Source organism: Hemiscyllium ocellatum, chromosome 13 (assembly GCF_020745735.1).
Source record: "Hemiscyllium ocellatum isolate sHemOce1 chromosome 13, sHemOce1.pat.X.cur, whole genome shotgun sequence".
NCBI classification, from domain to species: Eukaryota; Metazoa; Chordata; class Chondrichthyes; order Orectolobiformes; family Hemiscylliidae; genus Hemiscyllium; species Hemiscyllium ocellatum.
This window is the reverse complement of record NC_083413.1, coordinates 32,707,178-32,728,514: the sequence shown is the minus strand read 5'-3', so window position 1 is coordinate 32,728,514 and position 21,337 is coordinate 32,707,178. Positions and strand designations below refer to the sequence as shown.

At 40.3% G+C, this 21,337-nt stretch overlaps 1 protein-coding gene and 1 long non-coding RNA gene across 2 annotated transcripts in view; one reads left to right on the top strand and one right to left on the bottom strand.

Moving 5' to 3' along the window:
• Window positions 1-7,625, bottom strand: part of LOC132821734 (uncharacterized) — a 28,166-nt gene extending 20,541 nt beyond the window's left edge. The window contains exon 1 of the mRNA XM_060834443.1: window positions 6,957-7,625. Coding sequence (XP_060690426.1) covers window positions 6,957-7,617 — 661 coding nt within the window. The 5' untranslated portion in view covers window positions 7,618-7,625. The remainder of the gene's footprint in view (window positions 1-6,956) is intronic.
• Window positions 7,626-7,776: 151 nt separating this feature from the next.
• On the top strand, window positions 7,777-16,459 carry LOC132821846 (uncharacterized). The gene is made up of 3 exons (XR_009645361.1): window positions 7,777-7,965; window positions 11,917-12,029; window positions 15,268-16,459. It is a non-coding gene; the product is annotated as an uncharacterized LOC132821846 (long non-coding RNA).
• The last annotated feature ends 4,878 nt before the right edge of the window (window positions 16,460-21,337 follow it).

Genomic DNA, 21,337 nt, shown 5'->3' with positions numbered 1-21,337 from the left:
AACAGGAATTTGGATAAGCATTTCAATTCATAGAGTCATACACTACAGAAATTTGAAAGTCCAAATTAATGTGCCTTTATATATGTTGTAGCATCTTAATCTCCTTTTTATTAGTCCTGTCAAGCAGAAAACACTGGAAACACTCAGCAGATTGGCAATATCTGTAGTTGTAGTACTTTCAGTTTTTGTTATAGATCTCTAATATCCAATTGTCTGCTTTCCTAAACTTAAGCATTTGAGTTTGAACACAAAATATTTGTGACGATATCAGAACCACACAAGGAACACGGTTCTGGCGGTGGTAACTTTTAAATCAAAGTTCAATAACATCAATACTGCCCTTTTCTAAAAACTTACCACAGAGAAGCAGGCTGAGTTTTTATTTATAATGGTGACAGTTAGGAAGTGGGAAAAATAACAGAATTTTCAACTATTTCTCAACAACTCTCTTAGTTAGTTGAAATTCTTATAAATATACAAGTAATCCTAGCTGTTTCAGGTCCTGACAATCTGAATGGAATTCCAACTGATCCCTTCAAACTACTCAATTCCATTAGGTATACAGGGTATGTTATTGACCACACATTAATGATTAATGGTGAGGAAGCAAATAAGTAAAACCTTGAGGAGTTAGATATTTAAATGTTTATTCTGGGGACTTTTGTTTGATGTTCATTTTCTGTAATGACCAATGAACCCATTCACGAGTCCACTTCTTTCTGCAACTCAAATGAATAATTACGAGTTTGGAACTAACAGGAAACGTGCTGAGACACAAATGCACCCAACACTATGGGCAATTTACCACGACCAATTCACCTAACCTGCACATCTTCGTACTGTAGGAGGAAACTGGAGCATCTGGAGGAAACCCACACAGAAATGGGGAGAAGTGCAAACTCCAAACAGACAGTTGCCCAAGGTGGGAATTGAACCTGGGTCCCTGGCGCTGTGTGGCAGCAGTGCTAACCACTGAGCTGTGCCGCCTATGCAGTGCATAGTTTCTGATGTACTGCTATTTCTACGTGTCCGAAGGAAGGAAATGCATTTTCCCTTTTGGCAAGTGGTAACATTATTGGGTAGATTTTAGCTTGTTTATCATACAGGTTCTTAAGTATTTAGTCTGAACGAATATCAACTACTCCTGATGACTTCTCAGTACACTGGCACATGATAGTCAGGAAGTGCAAGAAGATAAATCTTGAAAAGATTCTCTGAAGGTATTTAAAAATTTAGAAACCTGGAATCTAAGGACAAATTAATAAAATTAGAATATTTACTTTTCCATTTGTATTGAAAATAACCTATGTGACCTGATATTTTAGCTATATGTTATTTCTTCACAAAAAGAAATGCAATGCTGGTCTCAGGCGGCAGAAGAGTGTCTCCAGGACTGCTTGCAATCAGTGACTGGACCATACTCAAGTACTCAGCGCAAAACCTAGACGAATATACCACCACAGTCATGATCTTCACTAGCAAATATGTGTGAAGCATTGCATGCCAAAGAAGTCAATCTGGGTGTTGCCCAACCAGAAACTTTGAATGAACTGTGAAATCCACTGCCTACTGAAGGCCAGGCATGTAGTTTTCAAGTCAGATGACCAAGACCTATACAGAAAATCCAGATATCACTTCCACAAAGCCAAAAGAGATGCCAAGAGGCAGTACCTAACCAAGTTAATGGCCCCAACCAACGATATGGACACCTGCCATCTGTGGCAAGGATTAAGCAACATAAACAGGGTACAAAGTGAAGCAGAGCAAGATAGTGGACAAAGACACATCCCTCCTTGATGCACTTAATGCTTTCTGTGCTCAGTTCAAGCAGAATGCCAGCAGTGCAGTGTCATCTGCACCGACTACCCGGATGCACCTGTTCCCTCTGTCACCGCTGCAGACATCAGATCGGTCTTCCTAAGAGTCAACGCAAGGAAAGTGACGGGCCTAGATAGAGTCCCTGACCGTGCCCTTAGGTCCTGTGCAGACCAGCTGGCAGAGTATTCACTGACATCTTCAAACACTCCTTCCTACAAGTCAAAGTCCCTACCTGCTTCAAAAGTTCTGGTGAGGCTGCAATACAATACTATACTAAAACAGCCACCATTCCAGTACCTAAGAAAGCACATACAACATGCCTTAATGACTACTTCCCAGTGGCTCTGACCTCCATAACTGCAATGTGCTTTAGACGGCTGTTGTTGGCCCACATCAACCCTAGCTTCCCAGCCAGCCTTGATCTCCTGTAATTTGCCTGCCAATGTAACAGGTCCACAGCAGATGCCATTCACTAGCACTGCACTCATCCCTGGAACATCTGGACAACAAAGACACCTACTTCAGACTCCTCCAGTCATTGACTACAGCTCCGCCTCCAACACCATTATTCCCCCACTGTCTGAACTCAAAACTCAGATACCTAGGTCTTGGCTCTGCCCTCTGCAACTGGATTCTCAGCTTTCTGACAGATTGCAATCAGTGAGGATAGACAACTGCACTTCTTCCACTATAACATTTGACACTGGGGTATTTGACAGCAATCTAAAGTCATGACTGCCTGGTTAAGAGCTGAGGTTTGACATATATTCCCAGGACTCCCAGGGACTTCTACTGGCTCAGGTTCTGTAGTTCTGCAATGCAGACCAAATGGAACTGCACTTCACAGAACCAGGTGCTGCAATGGATCCTAAACAGTTATACCAAAAAAACCCCAAAAATCTTGCATGTGCTAGGAAATTTAAAATTAAAGTTAAAAAAATGGACTTATTCAGATCAGATCAGACAAGATGTGAGAGAGTTATGGAAACAGACCTTTGGGTACTTAAGAAAGAAAGGGAAAGGGCAAGATTGTGAATGTAATTAGCAGCAAATATTGTTACAATTCTTGAAGAAACCGATAACTTTTTAGAGAGATGAATTTCTCAAATAATCAGTGGAAATAACACTCAACTTCACTTTCAGGACTTTTTCTGCATCAAGAAAGCTAAAAATGAACATAGATCAAATATGATTAGTTTTATTAATCCATTACAAATTAAGAAAAAGTTTCATAATTTCACATTAAATTTTACATCAACTAACTGCATAGTTTAAAATATTTCTTGTGAAAATATTCACTGTGTACCATGCTTCTTGCAGATATGCAGCAAAGGGTTAATTTCAAAGTCATTTCCAACTCTCCAAAGGTTCATCTCTCCCCAGCACACCTGGTCAAAACTTCCAGTATCCTTTGGCAATCATTCCACCCCTTCAAAGGTTTTCAGATGATCAGCAGCAGCAAGGCACACCCTGACAAATCCCTGTTAGATCTGGATCACACTGCTGTTGAATAGCTTCCATATGCTGCAGCAGTAACACAATTTCTTCTGCTGTAACTATCATATTTGATTAGACATATTAATTCCTTTACATACCGTACAGTTTCTCTTTTACTGCTTACAAATTATGAAGAAAAAAAAAATCACCAGTATCAATCCAATATGTGAGCAGATATTGTCAAGAAGAGAACACTGGAGACTTAAACACAAAATTAAGACCTAACTTTCACTTGAAAGACTAAGAATATTTACCAGCCCTACTCACCAGTTGGCTTCTTCCTGTGCACTTATGTTACATTATGGTTTGTAACATCACTCACCATTGGTCTCACTGCAGGTTAGCTTTTCGATGCATGTCTTTTGTCCTTGCCCACTCATCTCTCATGCGAGTTTATTTCTTGCAGTAAGTCCTAGTTAAAGTACTTCTGCCCCTCTTGCACGGAGTTTCCACTTTAAAAGAAACTGCTAACAACACAGTCAGTAACTCACTTGGCCTTCATCCTACACTGCTGAAGTATGACAGCATGCCTGGAATAGCAACAGGTTTTCCTAGAAATAAGACACCAATTGGTGGAGCTCCTAGACAAGACTCCATGCATTTCAAACAGAAGCAGCATGCAATAGATAGAATTAAATGATTCCACAACTAACAGATCACAACAAAATTCTGCAGACCTGTCTCAGCCAGTCATGAATGATGGTTGACAGTTAAACTAATTGGAGGAAAAGGTTTCTAAAACATCCCATTCTCAATGATGACACATCAGTGCAAAAGAAAGCTTAAGCATTTGTCTAAGTGAGGACCAAATGACTGACATGGACATTAAAATAGCATTCGACAGTGTGTTGCATCAAGGAGTGCTTGCAAAATTGAAGTCAAAGAGGATCACAAGTGAAAATTCTGATTTGAAGTCATACCAAGGAAAGGAAGTTGCTGAAGATATTCCCTGCTGGAGTTTCTCATCTTCAGCGACTTCATCAATTACTTTCCCTCCATCATAAAATCAGAGATGGGATGTTCACTTATGATTACAGTGTGTTCAGTTCCACTTGCAACTCCTAGGATGCTGAATCCACATGCAACAAGACCCGGACAACATTGAGGCTTAGGCTGAAAAATGGCATGTGGGATTTGCAGCATACAAGTGTCAGATAATGGCCATTTCCAAAAAGACAGAATCTAACCACTTCCCCTTGAAATTCAACAGCATTATCAATGAATTGCTCACTATCAACAACCTCGGGGTTAGCATTGAACAGAAGCTTAGAACAGAGCATTTCAGCGCAGTACAGGCCCTTCGGCCCTCCATGTTGCACCAACCTGTGGAACCAATCTGAAGCCTATCTATTCTATGCTACCCCATTTTCATCCATATGTTTATCCAATGACCATTTAAATGTCATTAAAGTTGACAAAGCTTAACTGGACCAATTGAGTAAATGTTGTTGTGGCTGTATAAGATGATCTGAATTTGAAATTCTACTTTGCAAGGCCTGCCCATCATCCACAAGACAAAGGTCATCAAAATTTGTCTGAAGACTGACTTCCACAACCCTGAAGAAGCCAACCATCAGCCTGCTTAATTAGCATCCCATTCACCACTTTAAACATTAATTCTCTTCACCAACAGTTCATGGTGTACAATCTGAGATGCACTGTTGTAACTTGCGATGGGTTCTCTGATAGCTTTTCCATAATTAGAATCTCTGCCATCTAAAAAGGCAAGACCTGCAGAAGCATGGGAATACAATCACCTGCAAGTGACCCTCCAAGTCACACACAGTCCTGACTTGAAACTATATTTCCATTCTTTCCTGAATCCTGAAACTCCCTCCCTACAAGTACTGTGTGTTCCTACACCAGATGGGCTGCAGTGGTTTAACATGGAAGCTTCTTACCACGTAGATCCATCTCAAGAACAATTAGAGATGAGTAGTAGTAACCTTGTAAACAATGTGTACATTTTGAAAACAAGTAATTAAAAAAAACCGACACCAAGTCAAATAGGATGACTTAGGACAAACAAGAAGTTTACCAAAGTAAGAGAGTTTATAGACAACTTCAGAGTATGACAAAGTGAACTGGACTGAAGAGTTTAGGGTGAAGACTCCAAAGCTCATGTCCCAAAAAATTGAAGGCGTAACCAGGATTAGTGTGGCAAAGGAAGTTGGACCAGAGGGCTAATGATACCGATATTCTGGAAGAAAATGGATTAGCGAAATGCAGTGTGGAGGGCAAAGCAGTAGTTTTTCACTGCTGTCTATTAGACTTCTTCATTTCTATGTTTTTAATGCCTTACCAACTCTACATATGCTTGATCTTTCTTCAGTGTTCCATAAGACCATAAGACATAGGAGTGGAAGTAAGGCTATTCGGCCCATCGAGTCCACTCCGCCATTCAATCATGGCTGATGGGCATTTCAACTCCACTTACCCGCATTCTCCCCGTAGCCCTTAATTCCTCATGACATCAAGAATCTGTCAATCTCTTATTTCTGGTGGCTGGTATCCAAAACTTACCAGTAGGATATCAATCCTAACTTTGTTTCATGAGTGAAACGCTAAATTTGTACAAGCAGAGGGACTATAACTTCATTTGGTCAGCTGAGTGCCAAAATCCTAATCCACTGGCAGCACACAAACTTGTGGGTGACAAAAATATGGTCAAAACATTCTTTTACTTTAATGTTTATGCAATAATATGATACTATTTTTGTTGAATATCATAAGTACTGTGTTGTGATCAATGAGAAAACTTTTTATATACTATTATTACACAGTTAACACAAGCAGCTTCTACTCAACATGAGCAGTACAATATAAAAATCCAGAGATACTGCCCAATTTGCTCTAATTGCCAAGAAACCCTGCTCTTTTGTGAGTTGCACAAAAATGGTTTGTGCCTGGCTTGCTATTCAAGGCAGCACATGGAGTTCTTGTGGTGACAGTGTTGGCATGGACTAACCTTGCTACAAAGGGAACTAGGTTAATTCAGTCGAAAGTACCCTTTCAACTTGAACAAGCAAACACGGTCTCATTTCTTTAGATGTTAATTATTAAGATATTTTTAAAACAGTTTTTTTTTGTCCTTTCTCTCTCAACCCAAACCTTCATTTTCTTTCTACCTGGTTTGACATAATATGTCAGAATAGTGAATTCAGTCTACGGCGCAAAAGCAATTCTTCCATCCGAATAAAGAGATACAGATTTTCTCCCGCCGTTTAAAGGTGTAGAGAGGAAGGTAATGCTGCTTTGATGTCTCACTAACTGTATATGACCTTGCTAAATCTAATGAACACACTGCAAGCGAAATCCAATGAACTTGGTGTCAGTATGCCAGAGACATTAATCTTCGAAGAGAGCGGCAAAATGTGTCTGGGATTATGGGCACCAGACAGCTTTTGTTCTCCCAGCTATTAAATATATCCTTTATAGAATGACAGAACAAAAACGGCCAAGTGGCTCAGATTGGTATTCCTATGACAACAATGCATTTTATGGATGATTAACTATATTCAGTGAAGATAAGGTCGCGGGGGGGAGGGGTAAATATCCACCAAAAACAACGATAAGTTACAATTCTATACCGAAATATGGAATACGTGAATCTTTAGTTAGGCGAGAGTCTCACTATGTACCTGTTGTCATGCTCGAAACAGCTCGGAGGACAATACAAGTGGTCTTTTTCAGCTGTAACATGGAGTCTGGCTGGCTGGCTATGAAAGGTAGAGCCTGCACACATTCACCGGGGTGCCGATGAAAAACTGTCCGCAGGTAGTAGTCTATCAGGCGAACAGCAACACTGAGCTCCCCGCTCACAGCGTCAGCGTGGACCACCGCAATGAGAGCGGGTAAGTCTTCCCAAGAGCTGGACCTCTGCCGAACATCCTTCAGGAGCTCTCGGATGACGAGATCGTTCTGCTTGTTACAGATGAAATCTTGATGGAAGAGAAAGAGAATAAGCCGGGCTTTGATCCTCCTCTGCTCCTTACTCCCATTAACCATCTGGGTCACCTTGCTGGAAGATTCTAATAAACTCTCCAACTCTCGCTCCTTGTCGGGCTCAGATTTCTTGCATTGCTGCTCCATCGTGTGCTGACTGCTACCCGTGTCCGACAGCTTGTTGCAAAGTTTCCCTGAACATGGGAACAAGTTATTGACGAACTGAAACATAAGGTCCCTGCTCTCGCACACCTCCCCAATCAAGAAGATACTCTCCCTGCCTCCTATGGCTTTGACCAGCTGCTGGAATTCCCTGTCGGTCCAGTCTGGATCGAGGTCTGCGTTCCCTCCCTCCATCTCTCAGTCCTGACTCAAAACCCTGAGCAAAAGCCACTGCACCGCGGAAGACCCCGCCTCCTCGAGGCCCACCTTTCCGAATATTGACGAATCAGGCGCGCCGAAACAAAAGAGGGCGGTGCCGCTACTCTTTGTGATATCACAATCAATAAGAGATAGGACTTCCTGCTTTCATCTCTTTGAGACCCTGTTCGTTGGGTACAAAGAGCTGGTGCAGTAAGCTGCAATGGTCCCACCTTGGAATCTGAGTGATAGCCTGGTATTAGAGATACGTCCAACACCAATAGAAGTTCTTCCCAAGGAATTTACTTTTCCTGTACAGGTGCAAACTAGGAACTCCTGTTTGAGGTAAATATACTTACGATAGGAAATTTTAAGAGAGTGAAGGTATATTAGGTAGTTGGAATATGATACGTATGAATGTCAGCTTCTTTGCTGTTTTTGCTATATGATTCTATGTAAAAAGTGTATTGGTGTGATGTTAAGATGTGTGGAGTTCGCACATTCTCCCCATGGCTGCGTGGGTTTCCTCTGGGTGCTCCGGTTTCCTCCCACAGTCCAAAGATGTGCAGGTTAGGGTGGATTGGCTATGCTGAATTGCCCATAATGTCCAGGGATCTGCAGGTTAGGGTGGATTGGCCATGCTAAATAGACCATAATGTCCAGGGATGTGCAGGTTAGGTGCAGTAGTCAAGGGTAAATGTAGATAATGGGGAATGGATTTGAGTGGGATACTCTTGGGAGGGTCAGTGTGGACTTGTTGGGCCGAAGGGTCAGTTTCCACACTGTCAGGATTCTATGATCTTAACATCAAAAAAAAGTTGATGGCCTTCAATACCTTATGTGACTTAGGAAAAGAAGATTAGTTACAGAGGTAGCCTGTTGATTCCTTTCAGTCCCCTCCAAGATTTTAAATAAAAATCAACTTGGAAAAAAAATCAACAGGTCTGTTAGCATGTGTGGACAAAGACAGAGTTAGCATCTGCATATTCAATACCCCTTCTTCAGAATTTTTGTTTCAATGAGATCATCTCTTGTACTTCTCAACACCAACAAAGGCCTAATTTGTTCACACTTCATAAAGTAAGTCCTTCACCCTGGGAATTACTCAAATGAATCTTCTTTGAAGTTATTCTAAAGTATTTTGTTTTTCTAATAAGGGGACCAAAATGGCGCATGATACTCAAGATGTGGCTTAAATCAGGAAATGGGAATATAGTACTGCTAGGGGATAGAGTAATGAGTTGTGAGCATAAGTCCGAAAGGCTGAATTTGCCTGCCTGGTGCCAGGTATGACACCATTTCCTCTGGCTGAAAAGGAACTTGTAGTAGGAGAGGAGGGATGTTGTTATCTACATTGATACAAGTGACATTGTTAGGCTTAAAATAGGTTTCCGATGAAATAATTTGAATAGTTAGGAGCTATATTTATAAGGTGAACCTCCAAGGTAACAATTGTGGGATTATTACCCAAGCCACAGCAAACTGGCATAGGATAAATAAAGTTAAGCCATCAAATATATGGCTCTAGAATTCTAAACTTTGTCAAGCATGATTTCCCCTTCATGAAGTCATGTTAAACCTGGTTATGTTATGCACTAAAATGCTCTATCATACCATTTATAATAAACCTTTAATATTTTCCAGTGATGAATTTTAAGCTAACTGTTTTGTAATTACCAGTTTTTGCATCCTTTCCTTTGGGAATAAGGGTATTACATTGGCTGTTTTCCAATCTGCTGGGATTTTTCCAGAATTGAAAGAATTCTTGAAAGATTACTATGAATGTATCAACCATCTTCCTTTAATATCCCAAGGTACAACTGATCAGGCCCAGAGAATATATCACCTCAAGTCCTATTAGGTTCCCTGTTAATTTTTCTCTCGTGACCGTTTTGTGTTTATTCCACCTCTTTATAACCCTTTATTATTTAGTACTTCTGGAATGCTATTGATGTCCTTTACCATGAAGACTGATGCAAAGTGTTTATCAGCTTCTCTGCCATTTCCTGACTCCTCCATGATTTTTTCCTTCACCTTATTCTCTAATGGGCCTACATTCACCTTGGCCTTGCTCTCTATTTTCGTAAATAAGCTCTTTTTTTAAAAACCAAAATAAACCAAAGAGGTACAAATGCTGGAAACAAAATTAGAAATTGCTGGAAAAACTCAGCAGATCTGGCAATATATGTGGAGAGAAAGTGGAATTAGTTGTTTGAGTCCAGTGATCTTTCCTCAGTTCTGAATTGGATTCAAAACGTTGAATCTGCTTCCTTTTTATTACCTTACTTGCTATTTTATCCTCATCTTATTTTCTCCCTTTTTGGTTATGTTTTGTCGATTTTTAAAACTTTCCCAAACCTCTAGCTTACCACTAATCTTTGACATTGTAAGCATTTTTTTTCTTTGAATTTTATGCTACTTAAATTCCTGGGTTGACCATAGTTGGTTTATCTCCTCCTCAGAATATTTCTTCCTTAGTGGGATATTTCTTTATTTTGAACCATAACTATTTTAAACTTCAGCCATTGTTCATTAACCATCTGCTGAACTTCTCTATGAGTCCATCCTGGATAATTCTACCCTCATCCCTTTGTACCTACCTTTATTTAGGTTTTCAAGTCATGTTCCACATTCCAAAACTGAATATTAAATTCTACCATGTATGGTCACTATCTTCTGGGGGATATTTCACACAGATTATGTATTAAAACTACCTCCTTAACATTGCCAGTTCAAAATAGCCTGATCCCTGGATGGATCCAAACCATATTGTTCGAGGAAACTGTCCTGAATAAACTTTGGATTCTTCATCATGGCTCTCTCTGCAAATTTGATTTTCCTAATCTACAAGAAGATTAAAGTCACCGTGATTAATGTCTTGCCTTTTTTATAGGCTCTAATTATCTCCCAAGTTATTCTGTCCAATGGTGTATCTATTGTGAGAGAGCCTTCAGACTACTCCCACCAATGATATTGTTCTTTGTTATTTTATACCTCCATCTACATACAATCTTGGATCAGAAGATATAGATTCTTTCTTGCTTTCATACTTATTCCATCTTGTACTAATGAAGAAACCCACTATCCTTTCCTTCCTGTCTGTCTTTTTTTGAAAAGTCACATACCTGAGAAAATACTTCCCAGCTTTGATCTCCTTGCTGATGTATCAGTTATGAGATCATACCAATTAATATCTATTTGTGTTGTTAATCTTTAAAATATCTTAATTTTCTCCTTTTTCATCATGACCTTCACACCTAAACCACTTCCAATCTCGCAGATCATTACTTGGGGGTGGTCTGTGCACTCAGCTTTGATCCATTTCATTTTTGTCTATTTTTACCATGGGGTCATTCGAGAATGCAAGCACCCTTGTCTTCTGCTTGGAAGCTGTAGTACCCCTGGCAGGGGCACCTGAGGATCCCAGACCTGGATCCACAGTACAGAGTGTGGTGCTGGAAAAGCACAGCAGGTCAGGCAGCATCCAAGGAACAGGAGAATTGACATTTTGGGCAAAAGCCTTTCATCAGGAATGCTTCTGACAAGCACAAGGCAAAGAATAAAAAAAAATTGCTGATTCCTGATGTAGGGCTTTTGCCCGAAATGTCGATTCTCCTGCTCCTTGGATTCTGCCTGACCTGCTGTGCTTTTCCAGCACCACTTTCTTGACTTTAATCTCCAGCATCTGCAGTCCTCACTTTTGCCTTGCATCCACGTTAGTTCTACTATGTCTTGTTATTTTAAGTACTGGGTCTGATTTGTATAGCAGTTCTTTTTTTTTTAAGAAGTTTGATTTTAGGGCTCCCCAAAAAGTCGTAGAACATGCTCTCGGATGCACCCTTTAAATCAAGAGCATAAAAGCGTCTCTAAATTTCAATCACTGTAGCTCCTTTCTGGTACTCCTCCTCCTCAATCACAGGAGGAGACTTGTGGGATGTACTGCCAGCCATAATTAACACAACATCCAATCAGAAATTAAAAACAAAACAAATCAAGAAACATTGACCACCATTGAGCTGGAAGGAGCCCAAGGGCCAGTTTTTCAGTTTAATAAAATGACACAGGATTTCACAGGGAACTAAGTCACTCTAGCAACTTTACTGTTGGATCCATGGTGCAGCCAACAAAGCAAGTTCTCACTGTAGCTTACAACCAACCAGGAAGCAAATACATAGCCTTTTCTATTGATTGCAAATTTTGGAATACAAGATTATTCTACAAGCCCATTTATAAAGCTATTATACCAAGGTCCATTTCAGGGAGATGCAGCTCACCCACTAATATTCTGTTTTACAGGCTGAGCCTCTGACAACTGCAAGGCAAAGAATAAAAGAAGTTGCTTAGGGCACTGAAGTACAAATTCCTGGTTGTGCCGCTGCTGTTATTATGAAGAGGGTTACAAGGACAAAGTATTTTATTCTTTCATTCTCTGAAAAAGCAATTAAGATTTTTAAAAATTAAATTTAATTCATTCAGGAACACTGTAATGGTTATTAGGAACAAGACCATTCAAGTCAGTCCAGGCTTAGTTCCAATTCTTTTTAATCCCAAAGTGGTATAAGGATGCATGCTACCAACTTGCAGTAAACTAATTTAATTCACCGGTCCAATAAATATGGGCCCAATTCGGCTTATCATAGCTGGAACCTATTATATTTTCTTTAGAAAGGTTCTGATGCTAAAATAATTCTTCATACCAGGATCAGAAAGCAGACAGATGGACCTGTGAGGTAAATACACCATGGAGAACAGTATAAATGTAGCCTGAGGAGCAAGGCCTACAGAAATTACCTACACACACAGAGGAAGGCAGGAGTAGAGCCTCTGGAATGTGGTTCAACAGCAAAGAAACATAACAACAGTGACAACAAAGGACAGTTGTAAGTCAATTGGTTATTAAGCAACTCCAGGATATTGAGAATATAACTTTCTAAACAAGCACAGTGAAAAAAGAATTTATCGACACAGGTGAGAGTGCGTTTTTGGTTAAGATGAGGAATCTCTACTTTCTACTAATTCCCAGTTTATAGTAAATAGAAGTACAGGAGAGAAGGAAGAGGAGTGTAAGAGCAGTCATGATGTGTTGGTTGGGGGAGTAGGCAGACATTTATGTGGCTGCCACCCTTGTGCCAGAATCAGGGATATCACAGAATGGCTGCAGGATGTTCTTGTTGAGGAGAGTTGAGCATCCAGATGTCATGGTCACACTGGGACCAACACTATATAGGAAAGGGAATGTGGTCCGGCATTCAGAGTTGAGCGACTTAGGTAGAAAATTACAAAGAAAAAGCTCATAAGTACCAATCTCTGGATTATTCCCAGTGCCACATGCAAATGAGTACAAAAGTAGGAAGATAAAACAAATGAACGTATGGCTGTAAATATGGTGCAGGAAGCGTTTTAGATTCCTTGGCCAATTGCCAAGATGTGTTCAGATTGTGGCCAATAGAATTTCCAACAATCCAATAAGAATGAGTGAATGAACTGGGCTAAGGAGAACAAATGTCACAGGGCAACATTTAGGAAGAAGTGATTGTCCTGTTATAACTTCAAGGGTTATGGTTGAAAATGACAATGAACAATCGAGAATCAGAACAGTTAACTTGCAGAGACCTGACTTCAATAAGGTAAAAATGGAGATGGGCCACATAAACTGGAACCTAGGGTTGCCAGGAAAATCAGTGGCTGACCTTCAAAGAAGAGATGGATCAAGCACAGTAAAGGTATATTTGCTCAAAAGGAAAAATGTGAAACAAACTATTCCAGAGCTCCCTGGATGGTAAAGGTGACAGCAATTAAGTTAAAGAAAGAAAATACTTATGACAGCTCAGAGGATAGAAAACCAGAAGGCAGAGATTTTGAGCATTTTGCAAAAGTAGAAATGTGAGATAACAAAAGTTATACAGAAACTATTTAGGCTCTGGAATGTACTTTATGTGGCATAAGTATTACTGTAAATCATAATAGGAAAATTCAATGGGGTGGATAGGTGTCTCATTACTGTTATGCTGAAAGACATATGCATCCAGTCAAATAGAGGTAAAGTCAAGCTTAGACTTCTAATTGTTTTTTATTTACCTAATCTTTTTAGATGAGACATCAATAGTTCATTTTCCTATCATTTTAGAAAAAAAGTCATTAATGATCATTTAAAGTCTAAACTGCTGCAGATTAGAAGACACAATCTAATTCTCTGTAAGGTGAATTTTTGATAGCAGACAAATCATTCAGCTAATGGACAGGTGAAGGTCAGGGAAGTTATATGAAAAATATAAGTAGACACTGAGGGAAGTGGCTATGAATTTGAAGTACAGGACGAACAGTTGTCACTAGTATTAGAGAAGCATGCCCCCACTGTTCCACAAGTTATCCTAGAATGACCTGTATTCCTAACTGAACATTGTTCAGGACAAAAGCAATTCATACAAGGTTTCATCAGTAACAGAAAAATAACTAGTTATTATAACACAATTAACTTTAATGAGCAGAGAAAAAGAATTTCTAACCTACGACCATGCAACTTAAACTATATTCCTACAAAACTCTTAAATATGCATTTACTCAATCACAACTAAGACAGACAAAAGACAAATGGTTTAAAAAAATTTTAATGAGAAAAGAATATACATAGGATAGACAAAATTCCAAAGACCAAGGGTCTGGATTACAAGGTGGAAAGTTATTTTCTCACAATAAAACTCAAATTTCCATTTCAATTTATAATCCCAAATAGGAAAATACATAATCTTTTACAGAGTCAAACATTTAGGACGTCATAGAGCTGTACAGCGCAGAAACAAGCCCTTCAGTCCAACTTGTCCATGCCTACCAGATATCAGAAATTAATCTAGTCCCATTTGCCTGCACTTGGCCCATATCCCTCTAAACCCTTCCTATTCATATACCCATCCAGATGCCTTTTAAATGTTCTCCACTACTTTCTCTGGCAGCTCACATCATACACACATCACCCTTTGCATGAAAAAGCTGCCCCTTAGTCCCTTTTATATATTTCTCCTCTAATCCTAAACTTATGTTCTCTGGTTCTGGACACCCCCAAACCAGGGAAAAGACCTTGTCTATTTATCCTATCCATGTCCCTCGTTTTTTTTAAACCTCTGTAAGGTCATCCCTCAGCCTCTGATGTTCCAGGGAAAACAGCTCCAGCCTACTCAGCTTCTCCCTATAGCTCAAACCCTTCAACGCTGGCAACATCCTTGTAAATCTTTCTGAACACTTTCAAGTTTCACAACATTTTTTCTATAGCAGGGAGACCAGAATTGCACCAGAATTTCCAAAAGTGGCCTAACCAATGTCCTGTACAGCTACTACATGACGTCCCAAATCTTTCACTTAATGTTCTGACCAGTAAAAGAAAGCATACCAAACATCATCTTCACTAGACGTGATGATACAGAGAACACTGAACGGAGAATTCACCACAAAGGTATACAGAAAAGCCACACACACAGACCAAGTCCTAAACTACAAAAGCAACCACCCCAACACACACAAAAGAAGTTGCATCAAGACACTGTTCAAAAGAGCCACAACACACTGCAGTACACCAGAACTGCAAAAAGAGGAAGAAGAACACCTATACAATGTATTCGCCAAAAATGGATACTTCTGCAATTTCATCAACAGATGCCTAAGGGAAAGACAACAGAATGACCCAAAGGACTACCCACACTACCATAGATCAAGAGCATTTCCGAACTGACAGCCAGACTACTGTGACCACTAGGACTCAACAGCACACAAACCAACAGCCACTCTCAGACAACAACTCACCAGGACGAAGGACCCGATACCCAGCATGAGCAAAACCAATGTAGTGTACAAAATCCCATGCAAGGACTGCACAAAACACTACATAGGACAAAAAGGAAGACAGCTAACGGTCCGCATCCATGAACACCAACTAGCCACGAAACGACACGACCAGCTATCCTTAGTAGCCACACACTCAGAGGACAAGCAACATGAATTTGACTGGGGCAACACTGCTATTATAGGACAAACCAAACAGAGAACAGCCAGGGAATTCCTAGAGGCATGGCACTCATTCACAGATTCAATCAATAAGCACATCGACCTCGACCCAATATACCGGCCACTGCAGCGGACAGCTGGAACTGACAACCGAAAGCGGCAGGTACAAACCACTATAAATGCCGGAGAAACATCACAGAAGCGCTTCACAGGAGGTTCCCCAGCACTGAGAATGTCACAGACAGGGGACGAAACGTCTGCAACACAAATTCCCAGCTCTGCGAACAGAACCACATCAACCTTCTTCACTAACCTATTTACCTGCAACTCCACTTTCAAGAAATGATGGACCTGTACTCCAAGATCCTTTTTCTCAGCAACACTCCCCAGGCCCTTACCATTAAGTGTATAAGTCCTGCCATGATTTGCCTTTCCAAAATGCAGCACCTCACATTTATCTAAATGAAACTCCATCTGCCACTCCTCAGATCATTGGCCCATCTGATCAAAATCAGATTATTCTGAGGTAACCACCTTCGCTGTCCACGACACCTCCAATTTTATATCATTTGCAAACTTACTAACAATACTTCCTATGTTCACATCCAAATCATTTATATAAATGACAAAAAGCAGTAGACCTATGACGGAGACAAAAGAGCAAGTTAGTAATTTGGCAAACTTTTACCATTTGGGCAGCTGTGGGGAAAATGGAACAGCTTTAAACTTGCAGCAGATCATTTTCAGAAGCCAGGAAAAATTTATTTCATTTATTTATTTATTTATTTATTTAGTTCTGATCTTTTGAGGATGTGAATTTTTTTTTATTTTTTCACTCTTAAGGACAAGTGGAGGTGAAAGAAATATGAAAATACATACAATTTATATTTTCATTGCATCTTTAACATAACTTCATGGGGTGAAAAGCTTAAAAAAGTGTAAAGTCTAAAAACAGTAAGTCTTCAAGCATGCATTAAAGGAGGAAAGTGAAGTAAAGAGTAGTGGAGAGATTTAGGAAGAGAATTCCACAGCTCAGGACATAGTGAGGGCCACAAATATGGAACAACAGACTAAGAAAGAAACTGAAATAGCTGGGGGAAGATAAAAGCATTATGGGTGGTCTTGGATATGGTACAATAAATTTTAAATCAACTTCAGAGGAACAGTTCTTAACAACTTGGTCCTCTGAACTGATTCCATACAATTGTACAAATTGCAAAATGTTATTTTTAACCCACACATAGATTAAATTTTCTGTCATCTTAAGATGGTGTGCCATGCTTAAATACGGCAAACTGCTGATAAATGTTGATAGTTTTCTAATCTTAACACTTCACTATTCACACATCTCAACACACAGTGGTAGAAAGGAACCTTTGTTTATAACTGGCATTGGATCAAGATGGTGTGTGCATTCCTAGCCATATCCTGGCAAAGGTTCAAATTGACAAAAGAAAGTTTTAGTGGGAATCATTTTGTATGGATCACTTAACTCCAATCTGTAATGTCCTCTCAATAAAACTTAGACTACAAGTTGCAAATGAAATCTGCTTCTTACCATATTTTTACAGTGCTTCAAATTGTTTGTATTCAACACAATTTGCATTTTATAGCACTACAAGTGTAGAAAGCATCTTGAGGTACGAAAGGGAGTTGAAACAGCAGATCTAATTCCGCGCACCACACTTGGAAAAATTTCAAGGCAGTTGGGATTATTCTAACATTTACATATTTGCACAGATATTTAAGCACAAAAACAGGCTATTTACACAACTGGTCTATGTTAGAGTTTATATTCCAATTATACCTTCTCCCATTCTTTGTCATCTATCAACATAATTGCCTATTCCCTTCTCCATCATATGGATTTCACATCTGTAGCCAAGCCATGCGCATTGACCACTCTCGAGTTCTACCAATAGTTTTGCATGTCTTTCTGGGGACTTACATTTCATGGGTGTCTTATAATAGTACTTTGTGATGATTTCTTATATGACAACCTAAACACTACAAATTCAGTGCAGTGATCAGGTGTGATTATGATAATGTGGCTTGGTCTGAGGAGAATTTTAACAACGTTCTCTCCCTGGAGAACAGAGGAGGAAGACAGTATTATCCTTTCATTGTCATTTTTAGTTTTGTTTTTCAAACACTACCAATCATAGTGTAGGATAGACTTATTTTTCAATAATTTTGACTTAAGTGAGGAATCAAAATATATTCAGTTTGATTGAGGTTAGTTTTAAAACAATTTCTCTAAGAGAACAATAGCCACATGACTCAGGTCTATAGTTTTATGGTTGCTTTAATGACTCAAACGAATGGAAATTCAAGCTAACACATCTGAAAGTACTTTTAAGATAAAATTCCTTTACTCAAAGACAAAACAATGTTTTAAAATGATTTCGTTTTACAACTTAACAGGCCAAAGTATATTAGCTTAGTTCAATCAAATTAAATCTTAAAATAAATTTATCTGAGCAAGTGTCTGAGGGAATTTACCGAAATAGTACCCTGCTTTTGTTAAGCATAATTTCATTTATGCTTGTCTTAATAAAATGTATACAACATGCAAAAACATTTTGGGTCTTGTAACTTTTCAGGGCTGGTAAACTCTTGATTTTGCTGTTTCAATTGACAAGTATAATTGCAGGAGCTCTGGTGGCACAGTAGTGTTCCTACTTTTGAGCCAGGAGACCTGGGTTCATGTCCCACATGCTCTAGAGATGTGTTATAACATCCCTGAATAGCTTAAAAATAAAACTAGAATTGTAATTGACTTGGGTCTTGCAATTAAAATGAACTCCAAAATCCTACACTTGTAAAGTCACAAATAACAAGTAGACCTATTATTGAAAACTAACTGGTAGTCTCTCACAAACGTAGGAGTCAAGTCCTTCAAACTTGTTTCACAATTTAATATCATGGCTGATCTGTTTGTAATCTTATTCCACATTCCTATCTACTCCTGATAACCATTCAACCCTTGCTTAGCAAGAATCTACTTGTGAACGTTTTGAACTGCTTTCAAGATTTTTACACCATTCATAAAATAAGGAAACTGAAACTGTACACAGTACTCCTGATGTGGTCTTAGCAGTGTCAAGAATATTTGAAGCATAAGCTCTCTGCATTGTAATCCAAATCCCCCCTCATTAAGTAAGAACATTTAATTTAAATTTTCCTAATTCCTTGCTATACTTGAATACTAGCCTTTCGCAATTCAGTCACCAGGTCACCTACATCCAACTGCATCTCAGAGCAGTGCAATCTCATCATTTAGATATACTTTTCTATTCTTGCCAAAACATAAAATATCAAATTTTCTCACACTGTAGTTCATTTGTCAGATTTTTGCCCATTCATAACTTGTATACATCCTTTGTAGTCTCACACCCGCCTCACAATTTGCCTTCCTCCCTATCTTTGCTTCATTAGCACATCCATCCACCATTTTATATACACTGAAACCCTGGGACTGATCTCTGTGGCACATCATCTATTATATTTTGCCAAATATAAAAAATGATACATTAATGCCTATTCTGTTTCTCATTACCTAGCCAAATCTCCTATCCATGCCAATATTAGCACCCCCAGGCCCCATAGTAATATTTTCCCCAATAACCTTTGACGTCTTGGAATCGATCTAACTAACATTAAAGTAAAATTGCTGATCAGTCGTGAGTGGTAGTAGACGAAGACCTCACTGCAGGAGGTAGCCCCAAACATATAGAGTCATAGAGATGTAAGCATGGAAACAGACCCTTCAGTCCAACTCGTCCATGCCGACCAGATATCCCAACCTAATCTAGTCCCATTTGCCAGCACTTGGTCCATAACCCTCTTAAACCCTTGCTATTCATATTTTACTACAAACTGACTGACTCCCACAGCTGCCGAGATAACACCTCCTCCCACCCTGACCCCTGTAAAAACGCCATCCCATATTCCCTATTCCTTCGCCTCTGCCGCATCTGCTCCCAGGAGGACCAATTCCACAACCAAACAACCCATAAGGCCTTCTTCAAAGACCGCAATTTCCCCTTCGATGTGGTCGACGATGCTCTCCACCACATCCCGCACCTCTGCCCTTGAACCCCACTCCTCTAATTGCCACCAGGACAAGACCCCACTGGTCCTCACCTTCCACCCCACCAACCTCCGGATACATCATATCATCCTCCGTCATTTCTGCCACCTCCAGACAGATCCCACCACCAGGGATGTATTTCCCTCCCCACCCCTATCAGCGTTCCGGAGAGACCACTCCCTCCGCGACTCCCTCGTCAGGTCCACAACCCCCCACCAACCCAACCTCCACTCCCAGCACCTTCCCCTGCAACTGCAAGAAGTGCAAAACTTGTGCCCACTCCTCCCCCCTCCAAGGCCCCAATGGATCCTTCCAAATCCATCACAAATTCACCTGCACCTCCACACACGTCATTTACTGTATCCTTTGCACCCGATGTGGTCTCCTCTACATTGGGGAGACAGTCCGCCTTCTTGCAGAACGTTTCAGGGAACACCTCTGGGACACCCGCACCAATCAACCTAACTGCCCTGTGGCTGGACACTTTAACTCCCCCTCCCACTCCGCCAAGGGCATGCAGATCCTTGGCCTCCTCCATTGTCAGACCCTGGCTACATGAGGCCTGGAGGAAGAGCGCCTCATCTCCTGCCTAGGAACCCTCCAACCACACGGGATGAATGTAATTTCTCCAGCTTCCTCATTTCCCCTCCCTCCACCTTATTTCAGTCCCAACCTTCGGATTCAGCAACACCCTCTTGACCTGCAATCTTCTTCCCAACCTCTCCGCCCCCCTCCGGCCTATCACCCTCACCTCCTTCCACCTATCGTATTCCCAGTGCCCCTCCCCAAATTCCCTCCTCCCTACCTTTTATCTCAGCCTGCTTGGCATACCAGCCTCATTGCTGAAGAAGGGCTTATGCCCGAAACATCGATTCTCCTGCTCCTCGGATACTGCCTGGCCTGTTGTGTTTTTCCAGCACCACATTTTTCAACTCTGGTCTCCAGCATCTGCAGTTCTCACTTTCTCCTTTTCATATAACCATCCAGATGCCTTTTAAATGTTCTAATTATACCAGCCTCCACCACTTCCTCTTGCAGCTCATTCCATACATGCACCATCCTCTATCTATAAAAGAAACCTAAGGGGCAATTTTTAAAAATCTTTCCCCTCACATCCTAAACGTATGCCCTCTAGTTATGGACTCCCCCACCCCAGTTGGGTTCTGCTGACCTTGCTACATTCTTGATTAAAACATGGACAAACAAGCTGCATTTCAGCAGAAGGCAGAGAGTGACAGTCTTCAACATCAAGGCAGCATTTGACTGAGTTTGGCATCAAGGAGCACTAGCAAAGCTTGAGGCAATGGGAATCAAGAGAAAAACTCGCCGGTTGGTATATCTTTGGCACAAAGAAACGTAGTTTAGTTGAAGTCAGTCATCTCAACTCCAGGACATCGCTGCAGGATTTCCTCGGCATAATGTCCTAGGCCTAAATATCTTCACCTGCTTCAAAGATCTTCCCACTGTCATAAGGTAAGAAGTAGGAGATGTTCACGAATGATTGCAATGTTGATCAGCATTTGTGACTTGGCAGATATTGAAGCAGTCTACATCTAAATGCATCAAGAACTCGACAAAATCCAGGCCTGAGTTGACAAGTGGCAAAAAACATTCACGCCTCTCAAGTCC